At 43.8% G+C, this 25,773-nt stretch overlaps 1 protein-coding gene across 2 annotated transcripts in view; it reads left to right on the top strand.

Annotated features, from left to right (window-relative positions):
* The window catches only part of DNAH5 (dynein axonemal heavy chain 5), a 183,438-nt gene that overhangs the window by 25,317 nt on the left and 132,348 nt on the right, over positions 1 to 25,773 (top strand). For both annotated transcript variants that reach the window (XM_083518904.1, XM_083518905.1), the window contains exons 7-17: positions 3,483 to 3,659; positions 5,238 to 5,351; positions 6,912 to 7,019; positions 7,907 to 8,029; positions 10,669 to 10,884; positions 12,135 to 12,242; positions 13,160 to 13,245; positions 14,813 to 15,134; positions 17,470 to 17,676; positions 19,083 to 19,254; positions 20,803 to 20,948. In XM_083518904.1, the coding sequence (XP_083375030.1) occupies positions 3,483 to 3,659; positions 5,238 to 5,351; positions 6,912 to 7,019; positions 7,907 to 8,029; positions 10,669 to 10,884; positions 12,135 to 12,242; positions 13,160 to 13,245; positions 14,813 to 15,134; positions 17,470 to 17,676; positions 19,083 to 19,254; positions 20,803 to 20,948 (1,779 nt within the window). The remainder of the gene's footprint in view (positions 1 to 3,482; positions 3,660 to 5,237; positions 5,352 to 6,911; positions 7,020 to 7,906; positions 8,030 to 10,668; positions 10,885 to 12,134; positions 12,243 to 13,159; positions 13,246 to 14,812; positions 15,135 to 17,469; positions 17,677 to 19,082; positions 19,255 to 20,802; positions 20,949 to 25,773) is intronic.

The raw sequence follows: 25,773 nt of genomic DNA, 5'->3' as shown, positions 1-25,773 counted from the left end.
TCATCTGGTGGGAGGGCGTTCCACAGGGCGGGTGCCACTACCGAGAAGGCCCTTTGCCTGGTTCTCTGTAACTTGGCTTCTCACAGTGAGGGAACCACCAGAAGGCTCTCGGCACTGGACCTCAGTGTCCGGGCAGGACGATGGGGGTGGAGACGCTCCTTCAGATATACTGAATGTAGGAATCTCAGCTAAAGGGGGCTAGACAAGCTGTGGCTTGGGGACTTCCGGGTTGGTGCCTCCAGCAATGGCAGAGTTCCTCTGATTGGGAGGAACTTGCCCCGTGGGAATTTGGGTCTGTACTGCCACGGCGAAGGCGGAGACCCGTAAAAATCACAGGCGGGAGAAGCCTGTGAATGTGGGATTCGGCGGGCACCTTTTGCGCCTCCCCTACTCGCGGGGGAACCAGATTTCGGCGACCCGGAGCGACGTGGGGTGAGTGGTGCGGTGCTTCGAATCGTCTGCTTCTTCCACGGAGTGAAGCCGCATAGCTGTTGCCGGAGAGCACTGACTTTTTCCTGTGGACAATTTGACTCCAAAGCAATTACCCGTGAGTAGAGCTGATAAGGGAGAATAGGATTTTAAATGTTTAATTTGGCATCAAAACGGGGAGGTTCAAAACAGGAAGTCCGCCTTCCCTATTTGTAAATAGACTAAGGCAAGGAGTCGGTAAGCTGAAGTCTTGGGAAGCCTTTTGTAAAAGATTAAAGTTCCATCAGTAAAGAGTATAAAATCCCCCTTGGAGGCAGGAGAAGATGGGGGGAAGCTGTGGACTGAGTATGCCTGCAGGAGAGAGTAAAGAGAGTTAAAAATACTGCCGCTCTGACCCTGGAAACGGGCTGCTAGTGAACGGACGTTTTGGAATGTCCATTGACAGCACTTAGAATGTTCCTTGACAGCTAACAGAATAAGAGAGATATATTGTTTCTACTGTCTTCGGCTGCTTCTAAAAAGGAGCAATAAAGTAACTGAAAACTGAAACTAACTTTGGATTGTACGAGTTGCACTTAAAGGTGACATTTTTGACTATTATAAATAGAAACTTTCCCCCTAGTGGAAGTTTCAGAAATTGGTTACTTTATAAGAGCTGGGCTAGGGGAGTTTCCAGCTGTAAGATAAAAACTGTGTGACTCTGGGATTGACCTTGAATCTCTTAAGTGTTATGGCGAATGGAAAGGAAAGAACAGATGAAATGTCAACAGAAGAGGCCTTAGTGGCCGCATTATTGAAAATAAATGACTTGTTGGAACAGCTTCACAAGAAAACAGAAGTTCTGTACAACGCAACAGAAGTGATGAATGTGAAAGCGGATGCCGCAAATAATACAATTGATTTAATTGTAGAAAGTTTAAATAATCTGGGACAAAAGGTGAACACCAACACAGAAACCACCCAGAAATTGACACAGGAATCTACTTTAATACGGCAAATGGCGGATGAAGTCAGGGAGAAAACCTTTGCTGCTGAATGTAAAACAACACAATTGGAGTGTGAGAGAGACCCACACATTCAAAAGCAACTTGACGAATATAAGCTGACACTTGCTATGATGGAATTTAAAGAAAAACAGATGAATTTGAAGATCAGAACCCCACCAGAACTGGGAAAGGAAAGTTCGACAGAGCTTCAGGAGGAGACAGGATCAACATCGGCTGAGAAAGAGAGACTTTTGGGGGACAGTAGGACCGCCAAAAATGTGAATTTACTTAAGGGCAACTGTGGAGGACATTGGATTGAAGAGAAGGGGGATTGGGAAATATGGACAAATCTGAAGTTGTGAATCATCTGCTCTTTGCTGGCTGAGAGAATAGCTGTCTTTTAAAAGCACTGAAGTGTTGGATAATGGCAGATGAAGTTGATGGACTAGACGGAATTGGCGGAAAAGACTGGCAAGATCCGAGACCAGGGAGAAGAGTCGGTGGAAGAAGACTGGGAAAAGTTTAAAGACTATTTATAGAAATATTGTAAAATTAATGAATGTTAGAAGAATGTTGGAATGAAATTATATGGCTTCAGTAGAAATGTTATAAGGAATTAAGTATAAATAGATTAATAGCGTATTAAAGGAAAATAAGGTTAAAATGTGTTAAGATAATTATAGGATAGAAAATAGGGGAAGATGGAAAGGAATTGCTGAAATAATTAATAGAAGTGGAATACAAAAAGGGAGGTGTGAGGAAGCCATGGAAATATGGGAAAGGAAGATAAGATATTGGAAGTTCTTTCTTTTTTCTTTTTTTTTCTTCTTTTTTGATGTGTTTTTAAAATGTTTTTGTTTTGTTCTGTTAATTTTTATGTAGTGTTTTTGTATTATAATGTATTGTTTGTTTGTTTTTCTTTTGTAAGTGTTTAAATTGTTGTAAAAGTAATAAATATTATTTTTTTTTAAAAAAAGGAATCTCAGCTAAAGCACCCATAACAGATGGCCAACCAACATCTACTATGATAGCCATGTTCAAATATATAAAAGGATGTCACATAGAGGAGGGAGAAAGGTTGTTTTCTGCTGCTCCAGAGAAGCGGACACGGAGCAATGGATTCAAACTACAAGAAAGAAGATTCCACCTAAACATTAGGAAGAACTTCCTGACAGTAAGAGCTGTTCGACAGTGGAATTTGCTGCCAAGGAGTGTGATAGAGTCTCCTTCTTTGGAGGTCTTTAAGCAGAGGCTTGACAACCATATGTCAGGAGTGCTCTGATGGTGTTTCCTGCTTGGCAGGGGGTTGGACTCGATGGCCCTTGTGGTCTCTTCCAACTCTATGATTCTACTAAAAATCTCTAAGGAAGGAGACTTCACAACTTCTCAGGGGAGACTGTTCCATTGTTGAAAAGCTCTTGCTGTCAGACAGTTCTTCCAGTTGAGTCAGAATCTTCATTCTTGTAACTTGAAGCCATTGGTTTGAGCCCTGCCTTCCAGAACAGGAGAGAACAAGCTTGCTCCATCTTCCATGTGACAGCCCTTTAAGATATTTGAGGATGGCTATCATATCTCCTCTCAGTCTCCTGTTTTCCAGGCTAAACATACCCCGCTTCCTCAACCATTCCTCATAAGGCTTGGTTTCCAGACCCTTGATCATCTTGGTTGCCCTCCTCTGCACACATTCCAGCTTTTCAACATCCTTCTTAAATTGTGGTGTCCAGAATTGGGCACAGCATTCCAGGTTTGAATAGTTTGCTATACATTGTGATGATTATTATTAAAAAACCAAACCTATAATTCATCATTATGATACTAAGGGCCTTGCTGACTGCTGACTGCTAGTATCTTTCTGACAGAAATTTTAATGGAAATTCATTAGGAGAAAAGTGCATTTCTCAAGTAAGCCGTCGGTTTCTTCCTAGCTTGCTTAGCATTACAACTCAGCATCCAACCAGATTCAAGATGTTAACACTGAAAGCCCAGCAGGTTGCACACAGTCCACTGAGAGCAATTAGCTTTCCCCATATTCGCCTGATAATAATAACCTCCTGTGTGGCTTTGTAGGTCATTGCAGAAAATAGCCAGCTGCGGAAGGAAGCAGATGATCTGGGGCCACGCGCAGAGCTGGATCACTGGAAGAAACGTCTGTCCAAGTTTAATTACCTGGTGGACCAGCTGAAGACCTCAGATGTGAAAGCTGTGCTTGGAGTGCTTACGGCTGCTAAATCAAAACTTCTGAAGGTAAGTTTGCTGGTTAATTGCTGGTGTGTTCATAAGATTTAGAACCCCATTCCTTTTTCTTTAAAGCCTATACTTGTTTCTAAACACACATACAGAGAGAGACTTTCCACCCAATAAGCTCACAAGGCAGCTTATAATAAAATCTGCCATGTTCCATAAAGAGAACAATAAAATACTATAAAATTAATACTTGTATATAGCAACACGCACTGAGCCTTTCAATTGGGGTTAGCCCATAGGGCAGCTCGTAATAAAATGTACATTTCAGAACTAGAACAATAAAAAATAACACGTATATATAGTAACACACAGGGAGAGCCTTTCAGCTCAGCTTATAAAATGTAAAAGAGCTGATAGTATAATGTACAACATTCCAGTAACAGAACAATTGCACTACTACAAATATACAGTGGTACCTCGGGTTAAGTACTTAATTTGTTCTGGAGGTCCGTTCTTAACCTGAAACTGTTCTTAACCTGAGGTACCACTTTAGCTAATGGGGCCTCCTGCTGCTGCCACACCGCCGGAGCACGATTTCTGTTCTCATCCTGAAGCAAAGTTCTTAACCTGAAGCACTATTTCTGGGTTAGCGGAGTCTGTAACCTGAAGCGTCTGTAACCTGAGGTACCACTGTATATAAAACTGCTGTACAATTCATGAAGATTAGCACAGGAAATTATGCCTGTTGAAAAACAAAGGCTTTAGCTTGCTTCTTAAATGTTCCTTGTGCTTGATATATACTTTGATACAATAAAATGAATGATATATCCTTGGCCTTAAAGGTAAAGGTAAAGGGACCCCTGACCATTAGGTCCAGTCGCTGACAACTCTGGGGTTGCAGCGCTCAACTCGCTTTATTGGCTGAGGGAGCTGGCGTACAGCTTCCAGGTCATGTGGCCAGCATGACTAATCCGCTTCTGGCAAACCAGAGCAGTGCACAGAAACACCGTTTACCTTCCCGCTGGAGTGGTACCTATTTATCTACTTGAACTTTGAAGTGCTTTCGAACTGCTAGGTTGGCAGGAGCAGGGACTGAGCAACGGGAGCTCACCCTGTCGCAGGGATTCGAACCGCTGACCTTCTGATCGGCAAGTCCTAGGCTCTGTAGTTTAACCCACAGCACCACCCGTGTCCCTTATCCTTGGCCTTATTATACCCCTCATAAATTGCACCCCTAATTATACCCCTAAGTACAAATTGACCTGCGGCAATTTCCTAGCGCATAGGCGAGGGGTAAATATATGTTGATAAGAGCAGCTTTCCTGAGCCTGGTGCCATCCACATGGTTTGGACTACAACTCCTATCACTCTGAGCTTGCATGGCCAACAGTTGCAGATGATGGGGATTGTAGTTCAAAAGATGTGAAAAGAATTAAATTGAGGGAGGCTGGTCTGAATCAGCTTCTTATTGCTTTCACAGGATGAGCTATTGTGGTTCTTTGACCTGAGACAGGGATTTCGGTTCATTATTTGTTGAGAGCAAAAGCATTTCAGAAATCCCCCCTTTTTTAAAAAAAAGAAAAGTGGCGTGTGTTTTTTTAAAGTAAAGTATATTTTTTGCATTTTTAATTTTCTAAGAGTTGGCGAGAGCTGGACACTCGGATCACAGATGCAGCAAATGAAGCCAAAGATAATGTGAAGTATCTGTATACGCTTGAGAAATGTTGTGACCCTCTATACAACAGTGACCCTGTAAGTTTTTTAAAAAAACAAATCATTGTTATAAAGATATGCTTCCGTATAGCAAAGGAGTTTCCAGGCCACAAGCGAATGATAGTGAATCCTAACATTTAATTAAACTTTTTGCAGATAGAGTCACTGCTAACTAAATCCCTTGCGCAGAGTAGAAAAATGAATTTGTTGTCCACAAGAATGGGTTTCAAAGCTTTACTGAAAACAGTCTTACAATAGTTACAAATAAACTTTACAAAATGCAAGGTAAAACATTGCTCTTAAACATACTAGTAATGGATCCCAGTCTTCTTTAAGTCCTGTTATGTACTGAGTTGAATAGGATTCAGAATGCAGCAGTCTGATTGGTCCTAGAACAATGCAGCAGTATGATTGGTCTGCAGGAGCCACCCAATCCGGCTCCAGATTCAAGTGAATCCACAACCTGATTGGCCTACAGGAGAATTCCGGAATTAGCCAATCACGTGCAGCCCATTGTGTAAATAATGTATATAAAGCAGATACAGTGGTGCCCCGCAAGACGAACGCCTCGCGAGACGAAAAACTCGCAAGACGAAAGTTTTTTTCGTTTTCGAGTTGCTTCGCAAGACGAATTTCCCTATGGGCTTGCTTCGCAAAATGAAGCTTGCCCCGCAAGCTCCGGGAATAGCGGGGAAGCGCAGCGCATCTTCCCCGCTGTCCCCGGACCTTTTTTGAAGCAAGGGGCGGCGGGGAGAAGATCGCTTCTCCCCGTTGCCAGCCCCGCAATCTCCGGGGACAGAGGGGAAGGCGCGCGCGCCTTCCCCTCTCTCCCCAGACCCCTTTTGAACCAAGGGGCGGCAACGGGGAGAAGTGATCTTCTCCCCTCCGCCCCTTGCTTCAAAAGAGGGGACAGAGCGGCGCTTCCCCTCTGTCCCCGGATGGTCTCCATAGGAACGCATTGATTGATTTTCAATGCATTCCTATGGGAAACCGTGCTTCGCAAGACGAAAAACTCGCAAGAAGAAAAAACTTGCGGAATGAATTAATTTCGTCTTGCAAGGCACCACTGTACTTTGAAGGGACATTTATTCCTCCTCACCACTATGAGCTGAATAAAGAGCATGAAATCCACTCTCGACTCGAGTATATTTCAAGTCCTTAATTCAGTTCAATAATTTCCTTTCTCTGCTCCCAGAGAGAGAACCTAAGTAACTTGCTTGTTCAACAAGCTAAGTTCCTACTGCTGCTGCTGGCTTTTTCTCCTGCTGTGATACTGAGTTCTCAAGTTTCATCTCCAGAAATGAGTAATCAGTTACAGTATCATACTCAGTGAAATGGAAAATCTCCAGTTTCTCCTTGTCAAATTTACCTAGTGTTTAACCTACTGCCCAATGCAAACTTCTCTTTGCAAAATCTTTTCATACACAATGCACACAAACATTACATTTTTTGCATATTAACCTTATATTTTTAACAGCATGTGACACTGTGTCTTCAAAATGATAACCTCTCTTGGTCCATGTTGAATAATCTTAAGTGATCACTTTGGCCAAATGACACACACAAGAATTTGCACTTACTGACATGTTGGCATTTCAGGTGACGATGGTAGATGCTATTCCAGGACTCATACATGCTATCAAAATGATCCACAGTATCTCACGCTATTATAACACCTCGGAGAAGATAACGTCTTTGTTTGTGAAAGTAGGTGCAAAGACTGTACTGAATTATTTTCTTTTTCTTGGGAACTGAAGTTAGGCTATTGTGAACAATTAAAAGACTTAGAATGCTAAACCATGGTTTGTTTAGCAAAAGTGTATGTGTTTTGAATGTCTAAACCATGGTTTGTTTTCTGGCAACACATCATGATGTGAAACCATGGCTTGCTCTTGGTTATTGAACCTCACTTGTTTTAACAATGGCATTATATCTGAACCGAACAGTCTTGCATACAGATGCACAAGGCAAAAGCAGCAGGAAAAGAAACCAAACTTTGAAAAACAAGCTATGGCTTGTTTGCTTTTCTGTGAAACAACTCATGGTTTCTTGAGCAAACTATAGTTAAAGCAACCGTGGTTTAGGATTATGTGCAAACAGCCATAGTTAATCATATGATTGGATAAATGAGCTTTCTTTCAATAGAAAATGAAGCATATGAAGAAATAATGCAAAAAGATGCAAAGTAGAAAGCTAAGTTGCCAAAATTAGGATCCGTTCAGTTTTGGGATAGAGATCCGTTGAGTCACTGATAAATCTCTTAGACATATTTTTCAAGTTGATATGTTATTTCATGGTAGCCCACTGAAACTAGATGTATTTTTTGGGATATGGCTTCACACTATGCTTATCATGTGAAATTTCTTTTGTTGTGTGTTCTTTTTCCTAGTAGTTTGGGGAGGCATCAAGGGAGCTCATGAAAAATAAGTTCCTCTAGGTTTCTTTGCTTTACATTTGTGAGCAGCCGGAGATGGATTGCTTTTTACGCTTAGCAAAATGCATGGCTTGGATCTAGCCAAAACAGGGATAGACAGTTGTTGATTTCACACAAAAAAGGCTGACTGAGACTACTAAGCTTCTTGTTTTACCTGTAGGTTACAAATCAAATGATAACTGCCTGCAAAGCTTATATCACCAATAATAACACTGCAACCATCTGGGATCAGCCGCAAGATGTCGTTCTGGAAAAAATACAGGCCGCTATACGACTTAAGCAGGTAACCTTATAACGTGGTATAAGTCAGGGTAGCTAACCGTTACAATGAGCCATGGTTGACTCTCCATAGGTCACAAGTCAAAATGGCTGTGGCTGAAGGGTTAAAGTGGGTGTAGAGAGAACTGCAGTCTTCAAGGCTATTTGACATTTCCCCAGTATTTTTAAATCATTCCTTATTCATTATCCTCTCCCCAGAGAGACCTGCTTGGTTCCATCATTGCATGTTATAGGGAACTGCCATTGGTTCAGGAGGGAGAGAGGAAAAGCCAAATGGAGTATATAGAGAAGCAGCTCCTCTTCAACGGAGGAGAGTAAACACGCCTCCAGTGGAGAGGAGCTGCAGGAGTCGGAAGAGGCGAGGTGGTGCCAGGACAACTTGCCTGGGCAAAGCGGGGAGGAGAGGGGTCCTCCGTTACCCATGCCCTCCTTGTGCAGAAAGCCTCCGCGCAGAGAGGGGAGGCGCAGACTGGGCGTCAAGAAGCTGCTTTGCTGGGGAAAGTTTAGGAACTGCCCACTCACGGATTCTGCCAGCGATTGAGTTAGCCACGGGAGAGTGGCGCTCCGGACAGATAAGGTTTATTTTGGCAGCAAAAGCAAGGCTTCACAGCCAAGCAGGGAGATATTTGCCTGCTTGCTCTCGAGCAATCCCTTGGAAACATTACACATGTCTTTAGGTGCCAGGCGAACACATTCCTCTTTCTCTAGGACTTTGGACATTAAATAGTCTGGCCTGTTAAATGTGGAGGTGGAGGCTGTTATTAGGATTATTATTTTATTATTATGCTGTCTATTGTTATACTCTGTATCATGCTTTTATTATTATGCTGCACAAATTATGTTCTTTTAATGTTGGGATCTTTGGATAAAGTTCAGAATACAAACCTAATAAGAATAAGAATAGTTTAAAATGTGGGGTGGGGGCTCAGAGGAGCACAGAAAAACTTTAGACATCGCAGTACGACAGTGGGGGAACTTACAGAAGCAGCCAGCATGCTTTCTTTTAAAAAATATGAAAGTGGCGCGTCAAACATACGGTGCTCGCTTCCCCAAGGATTTTATTACCTCATAAATCAAGGGACTTGCAGCTCCTCCACTCCAGTAGCAGGTCTGGAATTCAGGCTGTTTTACCGGCTCAGTTCAGCTTCATTCCGAACTCCGTGCTTCTGTGTCAACCAGCAGGTTCCCCCTGGACGCAGAACCGGTGTTGCTGCTCCAGAGGGTGATGTCTCGGAACCATCCTCTGCTACCAATGCATAGTTGTCAACCGTCCTTTATTTGGCAGGAAACTCCCTTATCCCAGCGCCATGTCCCACTGCTGTCCCTTATTGATGATGTCCCTTAAATTTCCCGGGTTTCAAAGGAAGCAGCTCCTCTCCCTCCCTCCCTGCTGGCCAGGGAGGAGGGAGGCTCCAACTGTGTTGCTTGGGTGTGTTGCTCACCCAATAAGGAGTCTAAGAATGACTGGGGGGGTGGAGCTTGCATGCCTTGTGCAGAATCAGATCGTCTGTGTTGCTCGGGGACTCACCTTTGCTCAGCGCTTCCCAGCAGAGAGGTGACGGTGGTTTTCCTTGCTGCATCCCCTTTGCCGGGTTGCTGCGCTGTGGGAACCACCGCTTGAGGCTTTGTTTCGCTGCTGGCTGGGCTTTCTGCCTTTGGCTTGGAGGGGCTCAGAAGTTGAACATACCTGTGTGCAGAAAATCCCTTATTTTGGTTGCTGATCCCTTATTTTCAAGGTTGCTGGTCCCTTATTTTCAAATCTGTAAGTTGGCAGCTATGTACCAATGTTGGAAAAACGCCCTGAGGTGTTCCTGCAGTCCCTGCTGTTTGAGCGTCCTCTGGTATGCGCAACTCTGGAAAAGGCATTTTCCTTCTTCTCCAGTGCGCTCAGCGACATATATCAGATGGCATATGCACACTAGTCTTTTAGCATTACACAGCAAGAAGCGTGAGACATCATAGAGCTAATCTACGTATTTCTTTACACACTATGTACAGACAAAGAGTGATGGCGTCCTCTCTCAAAAGCTCTGAGAGAGAACAGAACGAAGTAAAAGCAAAAGTACAGTACCCACAATGGAAGAGAGATAAGGCCGTCTTCTGTTTCCACAGTCCCCCAGACAGGCGTGTGAATTACACCAATCACATCTGCAGCATCGGATGCATGGAAATACTAACACTGGGCAAACATACAAAAATCTTTTGGCATCAAGGTTGGATGCAACCAATATTAAAAGAAAACACTTTAAAAAAATGTGGAATTGTTGGGATGGCACAAAAAACCTCTAGTGGTGACAGATGTGGCCCACAGGCAGCAGGTTAGCTACTCTGGTATAATATATAACAATGAATCAATGACAAATTCTACAATCAAGGTTTAAGATATGGAGAGGATAAGGAAGAGTGTGAAGGATTTGTAAAGAAACATAGTGAAATATTCTGTTATAGTAGTGTTTCATCAAGGGATATATTTTTTCCACGCCTCTCTGACTTATGCAAAGAAATACCTAAAGTCAGTGTATCAAAGCAACCTAGTATTCTGCTGATCAAGTGTGTTGTAAATAAGCGTGTTATTTTTGTCATGGCGCCCAATTCCATTTATCCATCCATATATTTATTTATTTCCTGGCTCACATTCTTAAGGAGTACCAGAACTGTTTCCACAAGACCAAACAAAAACTGGAACAGAGTCCATCCGAGCGTCAGTTTGATTTCAGTGAGATGTATATCTTTGGAAAATTTGAAACCTTTCACCGCCGCCTACTTAAGATTATGCACATCTTCGACACCATCACAACCTACTCAGTTTTGCAAGACTCCAAGATGGAAGGACTAGAAGTGATGGCCACTAAATACCAGGTATGCAGAACGCCAACCTAAATGGATTTAGTCATCTGTAGTTGGACGCAGTGGCGCTGTGGGTTAAACCACAGAGCCTAGGGCTTGCCGATCAGAAGGTCGGCAGTTCAAATACCAGCAACGGGGTGAGCTCCCGTTGTTTGGTCCTTGCTCCTGCCAACCTAGCAGTTCAAAAGCACATCAAAGTTCAAGTAGATAAATAGGTACCGCTGTGGCGGGAAGGTAAATGGCGTTTCCGTGCACTGCTCTGGTTCACCAGAAAGCGGCTTAGTCATGCTGGCCACATGACCCGGAAGCTGTACACCGACTCTCTTGGCCAGTAAAGCGACATGAGCACCGCAACCCCAGAACACACACAGCACCCCTGACCATCATTCAAAGCACCTCAGGGTGCTGTGGAACACTGCTCTGGCCGATTTTCACATGGGAATTGGTTAGTATTTGTATAAAGGAGCTCTCGGTCATTTCCTCCCATAGTAAAACATGATGCATTGCATAGTTCACCACCCGAGGGAGAACAAGACCCAAATAGGGAGTTTTAGACCCAAATCCAGTGTTTCGCTTGCTGCACATTTTATATTGGTCTTCAACCAGCTGAACAGTAATAGGTTTTGCCCGAGGATCCTGGGAATTGTAGTTTGTCGAGGTTGTCGAGAAATCCGTTAGAGACCTCTCACCCCCTTGCAGTTGCTGACTATTAATGTAGTAAGACATCTTATTGTACTTTCATTTGTACAGACCACGGCAATGCAGGAGCAATGGGAGGTAACTTGCACCAGGGTTTTTAATGCTGTGATTTGTGGTTATGAATATGACTTTTTTGCTTCTCACTGGAGGCCTTTGAATGAAAGGAAAGAACACTGGGACGTTGTGTTTCAACTCCTGTGTTTCTACTTCTATATATCCTTTGTCAAAATAAATAATTGCACCAGAGTGTGTTCTACAGAAGTGTTGCACATTTTTGCATGTTTGAGTATTTATTTTCCTTGAAAGAAATGTGGCTTTTAAATGAGAATTCACTGAGTTGATACTTTTTTGCGTGCAAAACTTTATTATCTAGTTAATGAATGCTGCCTGCGTTTTAGCATTATCAGCTACACTATTGTAAATATAAGCTGTGTAGGTCCCCTCACCCCCATGTGAAAGATTTATTTTTACTCAGGCACTGGGGGAGAAAAAGTAAATGTTTAGTCCTATGCGGATGAGATTAATGCACCTTTATAACAATATTCACTCCCAATTATATTTAGAGTATTGTTGCCACCATGAAGAAAAAGCAGTATAACTTTTTAGATCAGAGGAAAACTGATTTTGATCAAGACTATGAAGAGTTCTGCAAGCAAACAGATGATCTTCATGTAAGTTTGATACTCGCAAATTTTATTCTTGATCACCCTTGTCACTGAGAATAAGTACATCCCTACATAACTGCTATGTACTACCTATGGGATGCGGGTGGCGCTGTGGGTTAAACCACAGAGCCCAGGACTTGCTGATCAGAAGGTCGGCGGTTTGAATCCCTGCGACGGAGTGAGCTCCCGTTGCTCGGTCCCTGCTCCTGCCAACCCAGCAGTTTGAAAGCATGTCAAAGTGCAAGTAGATAAATAGGTACTGCTCCAGCGGGAAGGTAAACGGCGTTTCTGTGTGCTGCTCTGGTTCGCCAGAAGCGGCTTAGTCATGTTTGCCCCATGACCTGGAAGCTGTACGCCTGCTCCCTCAGCCAATAAAGCGAGATGAGCGCCGCAACCCCACTGGACCTAATGGTCGTCTTCTTCTTCTTCTTCTTCTTCTTCTTCTTCTTCTTCTTCTTCTTCTTCTTCTTCTTCTTCTTCCCGATACCTGGAGCTCTCAGGGCGGCTCACAGAACAAAATCAAAATACAAAACCAATAAAATACATAATCAAAACAACAACAACCCAATAACCCCCCCCCACAAACCCCACATTTTAAAAGTGCCTAGGATGTCCACCAAATCAGTCAAAGGCCTAGTTAAAAAGGAATGTTTTTGCTTGGTGCCTAAAGGTGTATAATGAAGGCACCAGGCAAACTTCCCCAGGGAGAGCATTTCACAGACGGGGAGCCACTGCAGAAAAGGCCCCGTTCTCGTGTTGCCACCCTCCAGATCTCTCGAGGAGGAGGCACACGAAGGAGGGCGTCAGAAGGTGATCTCAGGGACTGGGTAGGTTCATACGGAAAGAGGCGGTCCTTTGGTTGTGATAGTTAATTTAGAATATAATTAATAAACATCTTCCATCCTCATATTTTCCTCCTGCAGCAACAATTACAGGCATTTATGGATATTACCTTTGAAAAGATTACAAACACCGAAAGAGCCCTTAGTATGCTGACAAAGTTCGAAAGGTAAGGATGATTACCTATAATCATTCAATGTGAAGCTACCAGTACTTCTGTAACCCCTCCATCCTTTATTATTGAATTAATTTTTCAAAGTGTTGCTCACAGATAAAAGAATGTGAATTCCCATGGCGTATAAGTTTATCATCTAGAGTCTCTATGGCCTTTGTTGTCCCTTCCAACACTGTAGGTGGAATGCAATGTCATGCTAGGACAAATGTCCTGTCTACCCAAACATTTCAGCTTGCCAGAGGGAATGACCCCCTCCTTGCCCTGTAAGCTGTTCTGAGGGTTCTCCTGTGCCCCCTGGAGTCAATTTTGGGGGGTTCATGGAGGTGGAGAGGAAAGAAAGTCCCATCGCAAGCAAAAGTCCTTGTGTAGGGCTTCCACTGATAAGACTTGTTTTGTGAAGTCCGCTCACCTTTCCTGGTAGGCAGCGTTGTGGCCAGGGAGTCGGGTCTCAACGGTTTACTGGCCAAGGGGGCAGAAGGATGCCGCCTCTTGTCATCGTTGTTAGAGTCTGCCCCCTGTGGGACTTCCTCAGCCAATCAGCTTTCAGGGTGGGTGTTGGGCTCGAGTGGCAGTTAGGCCCTCTGGTCTAAACCACTGAGCCTCTTGGGCTTGCCGATCAGAAGGTCGATGGCTCAAATTCCCACGATGGGAGAGCTCCCGTTCCTCGGTCCCAGCTCCTGCCAACCTAGCAGTTCAAAAGCATGCCAAAAAGTGCAAGTAAATAAATAGGTACCGCTCTGGCGGGAAGGTAAACCCGGTTTCTGTGTGCTGCTCTGGTTTCGGTTCTGTTGCGCCAGAAGTGGCTTAGTCATGCTGGCCACATGACCTGGGAAAACTGTCTACGGACAAACGCCGGCTCCCTCAGCCTGTAAAGTGAGATTAGCACCGCAACCCCAGAGTCGTCTGCAACTGGACTTGACCGTCAGGGGCCCTTTAGCTTTTTAAAGCCTTTGTTTGGATGGAGGGGAGGTTGTAGCCTTCGCCTGCCCCTCCTCAGTAAGCGTACCCTGTTAAAGGGATCAAGGGGTGTGAATCTTGTCAGAAGCCTGGATGTGGGCTAGGGCCATGTCACAGCCCCTACGGGGACTCCTTGGGGTGCCCCTATGTGATGTAAGTCATAGGGTGCCTCCTATTGGTAGTTTAACCTTAAGTGGACTCCTTGCAGATGTGCAGGAGTCAAGATATAGCCTAGCTTCACCCCAATGCCGAAACCAAACCGCTTACATCTGTAATCTATAAATTTGTGGCCTAATTGAACCCGTAAACCAAAATACTTCATGTCAGTGTGCTTTATTGTTCTCCTGGGAACTTTGTGGCTTGGGTGCCAGTATGAGAAAACCCAGTCGGAAGACCAATTGTATATTGAGGAGGTAGTAATTCTAACATGGTTACCCTTCTTGCCTCTGTTCCTTCCCCCTCCCTCCTTCTTGTGTTAAGTTTTGATGGTGTAAGAACCACCTTGTATTTGGCAAGACAGTGCCTTGGTACGCAACCTTGTCCTATGATTCTATGAAGAGAAACCGATGAACTAACTCCTGACGGTGATGCTTTCTCTTTGCAGACTAGGAATTCCTAACCTCGGTATTGATGAGAAATACAAGATAATCCTTCAAAACTATGGCCACGACATTGAGATGGTCTCTAAGCTGTACTCCAAGCAAAAGAATGACCCACCGCTGGGACGCAACCTTCCTCCCGTGGCTGGTAAGATCTTGTGGGCTCGGCAGCTGTTCCACAGGATCCAGGAACCCATGGATCTCTTCCAGAAGCACCCCCTCGTTCTGCAGACAGCAGAAGCCAAGTCCATAATCCGCAACTACAACAGGGCAGCCAAAGTCCTTCTGGAGTTTGAGGTTGTCTACCACAGGGCGTGGCTTCAACAGGTAAGATGGCATCCTTGTTGTTTTTGTAATGGAATTCAAGTGGTATGAATTGATGCTAGAGATGGGGAGAAATTTGAGTTCCTGTTTAAGGCAAGCTGGCGCAATTCACACTTTCTGAAACACTACATGAACTGAAACACAGTTGTCCCCTTTAAATGTACACTTCTCTGAATTTTGCAATGCGGTTCTCCAGGTGAGTAGCATGTACAACAATGGGCACATTAATGTCTAGTGGACACAAGTGGGTACATTAATGTGTAGATTAGTGACAATAGTACACAAAATGTGTCATATTGAGTGAAATTGCTCAGCAGAAATGAGTATATTAGATTGTTTACTAATCTGGGTGGGTTTATTGCTGCCAGGATTCAGTGATATAATATAAACTTTGCTTGTGGAAGGTTCAGTCTTTTATATCTTGAGTTAAAAGTTTCTCAGATAGCAGGACAGAGAGACTCCTGATTGAGGTCTTGAAGAGCCATGATCAGTGACATGAAACCGTATAAGATTAGATGGACCAGTGTTCTGACTCAGTATAATTTTCCCCCCTATGTTCACATGGGTTATTCAGTGAAAGGTTTCTGAATATACAGCATGTGAGAATGTGCATGCAATGTGTCAAAAGCAGCTTCTGTCTCTAGCAAGGCTATCACAGAAATAGGGTTCCTTGCTTCAGGAACTGTGGGAGAGGAGAACTGAGATCAACACTGGTTCAGAGCTGGGCTTGTTGTGTAGCCATGAAGTGTAAAGTAAACGTAAAGGGACCCCTGACCATTAGGTCCAGTCATGGCCGACTCTGGGGTTGCGGCGCTTATCTCGCTTTAATGGCCGAGGGAGCCGGCGTACAGCTTCCAGGTCATGTGGCCAGTATGACTAAGCCGCTTCTGGTGAACCAGAGCAGCGCATGGAAACACCATTTACCTTCCTGTCGGAGCGGTACCTATTTATCTACTTCCACTGGCGTGCTTTCAAACTGCTAGGTTGGCAGGAGCTGGGACTGAGCAACGGGAGCTCACCCTGTTGTGGGGATTCGAATCGTCGACCTTCTGATTGGCAAGTCCTAGGTTCTGTGGTTTAACCCACAGCACTACCTGCATCCCACCATGAAGTGTAGCAAGCACCATTTATTCTCCAACCTTGCTGGATGTGAATGTTGAACTGCAGTTTGCTAGAACCATAGAACTACAGAACTGCCCAGTAGCTTGCTGATATGTTGCTTCCTCTTCATGACTTAGGGTGGGATTCACCTAATGAGCCCCATTGATGGAATTGCAGTGCAAGGACTTCTGCTTGCCCAATGGGGTTTCCCCCCTCGCCTCCCCTACGGCCCCACAAATTGACTTGGGGGTGTGTGTTGGGAGATCCCCCATAACAGCACATGGGGGGGGGAGGAGAGGGGAATCATTCCCTCTGGCAATCTCAAACGCTTGCGCAGACAGAACAATTGGAAGAGCGCAAACTGAAACCCACCCACGGGCATTAAGGATTCTTCTAGGGTTTTTTTGTGGGGTTCCAGGCTACTGAAAAGGGCTTCTGGGGCTGTATTTTCCTTGCAGGATGGCTTCCTCAAGTGCATAGCGTAAAAGGCACCAACTAGTTGTGTCTTCTAACTTCATCCTCAAGCCAGTCTATAGCAATCAAAAGTCTATGGAAAGCTTCCAGATAGTTAGAAGAGCAGGATTCTGAGACTGGTTGCATCCCAGTTGCTCAGATGGTTAGATTGGGCTGTGCCTGCTTTTGTGCATGGCAGTGGTTTTCAAGCAGTGAGCCATGGCACCCTGGGGTGCCTTGAATGATGGTCAGGGGAGCCACGGGCAACACAAGCCTCTCTCCCCCTTTCCTTCCCTCCCTTCCTCTGATGCCCTCTGGGATCTCTGCCTCCCAAAGGCTTGCATAGCTGTTTGTTGAGGCAGCCCTGGCTACAAGATCCTCAGGTGAATAGTGTCTCTGGGGTTGGCCAGGGGGTGCTTCCCAGGCCCCTGTGGGGTCAGGGGAGGAGGCACCACTCTTTGGGGTGGGGCTGGGGCAGCTCAGAGACCAGGGGTGGCAGCTGCGGCTGCCCGGAGGACTCCCAAGGAGAGGGGAGAGAAGAGTAGGCTGAGCCCACAAGGGAGGGTGCTCAAAAAAGGGTGAGGGGCTGCCGGCTCTGCAGGCAAGGGGTGACACAACTGGGCTCCTGAGCCCCACAGGGCTGCCTCAGAAAGAATGCAGTTGGTCAAGGGAGCTGTGGACCCAAAAAGATCGAAAACCTCTGGTGTAAGGTGATAGTTTTGGACAAAGCCAGATGCGAACTCCTCTTGATGACAGTAATGTCTGTAACATTTCTTGTCTGCAGGTCCACCTAACTAGAGCCGGGCTTCAGGCCTCGTTATTGGTGAAAGCTCCAGAGCCAGGAGAAATATTTGTCAATTTTGACCCAGAGATCCTCACCTTAATAAGGGAAACAGAGTGCATGTCACGCATGGGACTAGACATTCCACCCTTTGCTGTTGCACTTCAGCAGAAACGTGACTCCTACAAACAGAACTTCAATAAGCTGCAGGTATTCTTGGATTTCTTCCACCTAACTGTTGCATCTATGGGAAAGTCATCTCGCTGGTTTAAGAAGATACCTGATGTTCCAGGAAAAACTATCCCCGTGCAGTCTTTTTAGTTTACTTCATGCGCTGTTTACATATGACTGTTTAGAGATAAAATAGTTTTTTTGAGGATCTCCTGGATGTGCCAGTAGGTTGAAATCCTGTCTTGTTTAAATTGCTATGTAGTTTTTCCTACTGAATTTATCTATATGTCGCTAATTTTTTATTTTATTTTTGATAATAATTTTTATTACTTTTCAATTACAATCAGTAATAGCCTCATTATAACAATACCAATTTATAATTCAATTATTAATACCAATAGTTCAAATAACGAATTACATAATTTAGATAAGGTGCTAGAATTGATGGCTGGATTATTTGCTTTATTTCTGTGTTCCAAAATCTTATTAATTTCCATTACCTTTCAGTCATAATAATAATCCCTTATACAACAACTGCAATATTCGTAACTTCTATTCGTGTTGACACATTAAATGATTTATAAAACTACAAGTGAGGAACTCAAACTATATCCTCATGTCACTAAATTTGATTAGGTGTTCCCTCCAGTAAGCTTGGAGGCTTATCAAGTATAATGAGATGAACTACAGCAAAACCTTTTTTAAAAAAGAGAGTATCCTTGCAAATTGTCATATTCTTTGTATCCTGATAGCCTTTAAACCAGGTCTTGACATATTGTGACCCACCCTGTCAGATATAGATGGCTGCCAAGTCTGCATCTACACAACTATAAAAAACGTTCTGAAAATACTCTGAAAAAAACTGGTTTTAAAACTCACAATGGAAAATTTCATAAGTTCCAATTTCAGCTCTACAGCACCATCTGGTGTCACAGTGTTGTAAGACATTTATAACGTTTTATTTTTACTAATGTAGCTGAGTCCCAGCAGTGGCTTTTTCCAGGACAGCAAAAACAAGATGGTTATAAAATATATTGCCAGGCCACAATACATGGTTGATGGACAACTTGTGACCCAGTCAGTTGAACGTAGTCCAAGTATGTATTTAATCTGTAGAGCAGAACTTGACAATATAAAGTGGATAAAGGTTTTTTTTGGGGTCGGCAGGCACATTTGGGATTTTGAGAGCGTGTTGTGTGTGCCTATCACAAAATGGCTGCTGAGGGGTGTGTCATAATACAAAATGGCTGCCGTAGGGTGTACGTCATAACATAAAATGGTGACCGCATTGAAAAGAGACAGGGCTACGAAATAGGGAGGACATGACCCACCAGTGGGAATAACGCACATACTGAGATTTTTGGGGGGTATCTTAAGGGATGCTGGCACCTTTGAGTGCCATTCTCAGGCTGCATGTTTACAATTCTTCCTGGGCCTCATTTCAGATGATGCTGGCAGAGTACAAGAGAGTGAAATCAAAAATCCAAACTCCCCTTCATGTGCTAATGGCTCCTCATTTGGCAAAAGTGGATGATGCGATCCAGCCTGGTTTGACCACACTGACCTGGACATCCCTGAATATTGAGAAGTACTTACAGAATATTTTGGATAAGCTTGGTAAGTCGTATCATTAGCAATAAGACCCTTGTAACCAATGAGCACACAAATACAGTGGCTTGTTAATGATCATGTCTTGGTGGTACAGCAAGCCTGCAAGTTACACAGGGGTTATGTTCTGGGGATCGCACCCAAAGCCATAATCATGTATAGTCAAAACCCATCAGGTTCAATGGCGGGTGAGATTGCCAAAGTCATCTTTCCTTTCCACCCTTTTAAATTAATTGATTTTCTTTTGCTGAATGCACACATGTTAAATGTGCGTAAGTTGCAGACTTACTGTATACTGTTAGGTGCAAAGCACAGACGTTCATTGGTGTGTTAAATGACATCAAGAATAAATTAGTGTTTGGCCAGCTAGACTTATTGTACAATTGTTCTTTTGTTTGATCTTTGTTGTCTTCTCTAGTGCCAGGATAAAGACTTTGCACTCCAGGAAGGAGTTCAGGAAGCTTATCACTATTTCTTTGTACTACTCATCCTTTTATCCTTACTTATAAGTGGAAATTATACCGATTTAGAGTGTGATAGGTTTTTTATTTTTAATGCCAAACTAGATATTTAGGAGAAGACATGGGGCTGGGAACACCAGTTGTTGACCAAACCATTGTAAAACAATAAGAAAGCTTCTTATTTTCAGAGAAGAAGCTGTGCGTATGTGTAGGGAAAAGAGGTAAGGAATAGATTAAAGACCTGAACCATTGCCTGCGATTTCCATGCTTCAAATCATACCCTCTCTGTATTGGTTTGCTGTGTAGCAGCATCAGCCATTCCACATCTTGTAGTGTCAGCCATTCTATGGCTGAATCTACATATATGTAAAAAAAACACTGTGAAAATGCTTTTTAAAAACGTTTTAAAAATATATGTGGAATTTACCTTTAGCTCACCACCGCCATCTAGTGTCACAATTGTATAATACACTTACAACACACTTAAATCGCTGTATTTGCAGCTGTGTAGCTGAGTCCCAAGTCTATGTCTCAGCCTGTGTGCAGTTTTGTTTCACTTCTGAAACTCTTAAAAAGTGATTGGTTTTTATATTTTTATTCTAAATTTTTTTTATTTATACATTCATTTATTTCATTTTACACATTTCAATAATTTTACAATCATTTCACCATTTCAAAACTCAACTTCCTTCCCCCTCTTTTTGCGGTTCCTTAAATTTTTTAAAATATCTTCTGCATATTCCAAATTAACTTTACTTACTCATTTATTCATCCACTTTAAATATAGACTCTTATAAAACTGTGGGTTATTACAGCAATCCTGCCAATGTTCTTATCTGTTTACAGTTTGTTTGTAAATATTCAATAAACCATTTCCATTCTTTTATAAAAAGTTTTTATATTTTTCAACTGCCCTCTTCAAGATTTTGATGATGAAAAACCCTCTCCCCTCTCATTTGGCTGCTACATTACACCCCGTATTGATGGTTTTAAGAATTTCCTAACCCATTAGTCCATTCATGCTTAAAAGGGAGGGGAAAGTGGCTTCTGGAAGTACTTGGCCTAACTATATTCATTCTCTTCTTTGCCCTTAAAGCTGACCTTGAGCTGCTGCTTGATCGAGTAAATGACCTAATAGAATTTCGTATCAATGCTGTTCTTCAAGAAATGAGCACTGTGCCTCTTTGCAATCTCCCTGAAGACGATCCGCTGACCTGCGAGCAATTCCTTCACATGACAAAGGTATAGTCATCATGTACACCTAGCCTTCACTGAGGAATTAAACCTGTGCCTGATCCGCATCACTTTCAGCTGCTTGCATTATTGCATGTCCTTACACATACAGTGGTGCCCCGCAAGACGAATGCCTCGCAAGACGGAAAACTCGCTAGACGAAAGAGTTTTCCGTTTTGGAGCTGCTTCGCAAAACGAATCTCTTATGGGCTTGCTTCGCAAGACGAAAATGTCTTGCGAGTTCCTGCGGTTTCCCCCCCTTCCCCCCTTTTTCTAAGCCGCTAAGCCGCTTATCAGCTGATCTGATAAGCTGATAAACCGCTAAAAGCCGCTAATAGCGCTAATAGCGCTAATCCGTCAATGGGCTTGCTTCGCAAGACCGAAAAACCGCTAGACGAAGAGAATCACAGAACGGATTCTTTTCGTCTTGCGAGGCACCACTGTACACACACACAGAAAATAAGCATGTCAGGGAGAAGACTAGATTAGACCTCACCTCCTTACTTCTAGTTTTATGAATGGAGTTTGCATTCATAAATGCATAAATGCATTCAAAAAGGGACTGTTTGCATGGTAAAGTCTACAAAGCACGTGACTGTCTATCTGCAGTATGGTGTAACAGATCAGATGCAGAACTATGGCCTCAGATAAAACTACAGAGTCATTGTTGTTTGTTGTTAGAATTCGTGCTCCATGATTGCAGTCATGGGATTTTTGTCTATCACATGACGGTGTATGTTTTGACTCCACAGAGTGGGAAGTGACGGAGACAGGATGTTTGTGTTACTGTATTCTGTGAGGTGGGACTATTGTCCTTTGTTCTTTTTCTCTTTGCTGTTTGATGCTAGAGAGAGGGGGAGCCATGTTGCAGTGCTCTGTGTGTGTTTATATGTAAATAAAGTAGATTAGCCAAAATGCTGAGTTGCTGAGGTCTGTTATGCAAGCTGTGAAGACTCTGTGAATCCCTAAGTGTACCGATGTCTGTTAGCATCGGTTGCTGTGATGTTTGGGCAGAAGAAAGCTTTTGAAGCTCCTGAACAAATGACCAGGAGGGAGAGAACATGCCAGTGGGCATGTGTCTCTGCCAGGGTCCTACTTAAGTGTAGGATGAGCTCCTGACAGTTTAGTCATTTAGTCGTGTCCGACTCTTCATGACCCCATGAACCAGAGTACGCCAGGCACTCGTCTTCCACTGCCTCCCGCAGTTTGGTCAGACTCATGTTAGTAGCTACAAGAATACTGTCCAACCATCTCGTCCTCTGTCGTCCCCTTCTCCTAGTGCCTTCAATCTTTCCCAACATCAGGGTCTTTTCCAGCGAGTCTTCTCTTCTCATGAGGTGGCCAAAGTATAGGAGCCTCAGCTTCAGGATCTGTCCTTCCAGTGAGCACTCAGGGCTGATTTCCTTCAGAATGGATAGATTTGATCTTCTTGCAGTCCATGGGACTCTCAAGAGTCTCCTTCAGCACCATAATTCAAAAGCATCAATTCTTCGGCGATCAGCCTTCTTTATACATTTCGATACATCACTACCGGGAAAACCATAGCTTTAACTATATGGACCTTTGTCAGCAGGGTGATGTCTCTGCTTTTTAAGATGCTGTCTAGGTTTGTCATTGTTTTTCTCTCAAGAAGCAGGCGTCTTTTAATTTTCTGACTGCTGACACCATCTGCAGTGATCATGGAGTCATAGGTTCTTTCTGAACAGAGCTAGGTTCTTTTGGATTCATGCAGATACTCATAGTAAAAAATGATTGCAGGCCATTGAAATTTTTTGTTGTTGTTGTTGTTGTTGTTGTTGTTGTTGTTGTTGTTGTTGTTGTTAATGTCCCACCTTTTCCCTAGACAGGGACTCAAAGAGGTGGCTTTATAGTGAAATATAAGTGTGCAATAAAAAACGTTCAGCTGATTTCGGTGTGGGTATGAAGATGCCAATTACCTAATTTTATACTTGATTTGCATGTTGAAAATCATATTCTACCCCTTGGTTTTTCCTGCTTCTAAAATTTATTCCAAAATTGGTCATGATGGAGAATATAAGGGTATTGTCAGGGAACTGCCATCAGTGCCGGAGGGAGAGAGAGAGCTCCAGAGGGATCCCAGAGAGCGTCCCGGGATTGGGAGAGGCAGTCCATCTTCTGGGGAAGGGAATCAGCTCAGCTCCAGTGGAGAAGAGGGGCAGATGGGGGAATCTGAGAGGGAGTCACATGACTCCTTGCCTGGGACCAGCGGGGAGAGTAGGGGTCCTCCGCTGCCTATGCCTTCCTTGCGCAGAAGGCTTCCGCACAGGGAAAGTAGGAGGAGACTGGGCGTGAAAGAACTTCTTTGCTGGAAGAAGTTTAAGAAATGCCCACTGACGGATTCTGCCAGCGATTGAGACAGCCACGGGCGAGTGGCTGTCCGGACAGAAAAGGTTCACTTAGCCAACCCAGCCAGGTGTGGGCACCGGCTTACGCACGAGCAACCCCTTGAACCATTACAGGTATACAAGACTTAACATTTTAATTTAGTCTTCTTCTTTTACCTTTCTTTTAGTTTTCACAATTATGATTCTCATCCAGCTTTTATCTACTCCCCCAAAATCAGAAATATAGTAAAAATTAACTTTAGTTTCTCATTGTTCTCTATTGTCAGGGGCTGGACAGAGGAGGAGGAATGGTGGAGACTGCCTCCCCATCCTGACCCTTCCAGGGAGGAGGAAGAGGAAGACAGTATAGATTTACAACAGGGGTTTGTGGGAGGTCACAGCTCAGAGGCAGATGAGGGGGGAAATTGGGGAATAGTGGGAGAGGAAGACCAGGCAGAGCGGAGAAGCAGCTGGCTGACACATTGTCACTAGAAAGCATTCCAGACCCTCCATCTCCCAGAACCTGGCGAGCCTTAAAAGTAGGAGAGCAAAGAGTTCAAATACGTCTTCTTTGTGGAACAGGAATTCAATAATATGAAGCACCCATCATTCCTATGCTGGACCACAAAGCTATCTTCCTAGCCCCCTCACTTGTAAAGCTTAGATCCTCACCATACTCATCCAAATCTTATTCCTGGTTCCTTATCTTCTCCTTTGTTATTTTTTCAAATACAGAGAAAAAGCTGCTATACAGTGGAAAAGGAAATGTGGTTGTATGAATCAGTCCCAAGGTCACACATATCGTTGATTATTTGATGGGTACAGGGCTGTGAATGCATATCTATTGGCCTCAACTTGATGGGGCACAAGCTGGCAAACCAATCTAAAACTTTCTCCTAATAGTAAAAGTTAATATATCCCCCAAATAAAACTATTCATCACCTATTATGGAGATCCATCTTGACAGGGCTGAGATGCAGTCTGACTGTTAACTGTTTCTGGCTTTACCAAGACTTAAAGCAGATCCCCTTTGTGACATCACACATGACATCAGAATGGCATGTTTGCATTCAACCTCCTAGACTATCTCCAGGCCAACAGCAATGGCCAGTAAACTTCTGCAACTAAGTAACCATCAGCCTGACTACCCAGTTGTTTCTATCTAGACTATTGGATGTTTATTTTTTGCTCTCATAATCAAAGCCTGAAGAAGAGCTGTGTATAATCTGAAAACCTGCTTCCACTGTTAAAGAAAACTAATTGTCAGGAACTGGGTAGAAGAGGAATGGTGGAGACTGTCTCCCCATCCTGACCCTTCCAGGGAGGAGGAAGAGGAAGATAGTATAGATTTACAACAGGGTTTTACGGGAGGTCACAGCTCAGACGCAGATGAGGGGGGAAGTTGGGGAATAATGGGAGAGGAGCAGCAGAGCCAGAGCAGCAGCTGGCTGACACGTTGTCACTAGAAAGCATTTCAGACCCTCCCTCTCCCAGAACCCAGTGAGCCTTAAAAGTAGGAGAGCAAAGATCTCAAAGACAAAGGGCATGTAGCAGCACCCGTAGAGGAGGTGATGACGACGACGAATGAGGAAGTGGGAGAGAAGGGGGGGTGGAGATTCACTTGGGACAATGCTATTATCAAAGAGGCTGGGTTCTATAGCCTTTCTCTGTAAAGATTGAAATGAAAAAGGACTTTAAGAAACTTGTTTTTATACTCCCCTGGTCAACCAGCCGGTAATCACTGATAGCACCCTGACATCTATATGACACCTTTTTCAAGTTGGCTCTCTGCTGCTTTCTCATCCTCAAAGTGTGGCTAACTCTTCAATGGCTTCCACATATTGGAGAGCAGACTGTCAGGCAGCAGGCAAACAAAGCGAGCGCAGAGATGCTATCACTGGCCGCCAGCTGCAGAAAGCAGGCCTCCTATGTATGTCCTATAAAGCATGGTGGGAATGCTAGTTCCTTCCTGCTTGAAGAGAGGAGATTCTTGCACTTGGGAGAATGGGATAGTAGAAAGTTATGAAACTTCTGTCTGGTCTAGGGTACAAATGACACCTTTCTCATTCAAGTAAATCTTGGGTTTTAGAAATAAATTTGGTTGTCTTATAGTTTATATATGTAGAGAGAGTTAAAAAGTTTGGAAGCTGGAGCTACCCAGCCCTGTCCCTGTCTGTCTCATTCTTGCATTCCTAGCATTGCTGAAAATGAAAAATAAAACACAGAGTTCCCACTGGTAAAAAATAAATAAATAAGATGCTTTGCTTACAGTTACTTCATATTTAAAGTGATGGCTTTGGATTCAAAAGCCACACGATTGGAGCTAGTTTCATGGCATCCTTGTGCATGAGAAGGGTAAGGTAATGGACCCCTGAACAGTTAAGTCCATTCAAAGGCAACTATGGGGTGCGGCACTCATCTCGCTTTCAGGCCAAGGGAGACAGCTTTCCGGGTCATGTGGCCAGCATGACTAAACCACTTCTGTCACA

Source organism: Podarcis liolepis (genome assembly GCF_965112155.1).
Source record: "Podarcis liolepis genome assembly, chromosome: 8".
Classification (NCBI taxonomy): Eukaryota; Metazoa; Chordata; class Lepidosauria; order Squamata; family Lacertidae; genus Podarcis; species Podarcis liolepis.
This window is presented reverse-complemented; position numbering and strand designations above follow the sequence as displayed.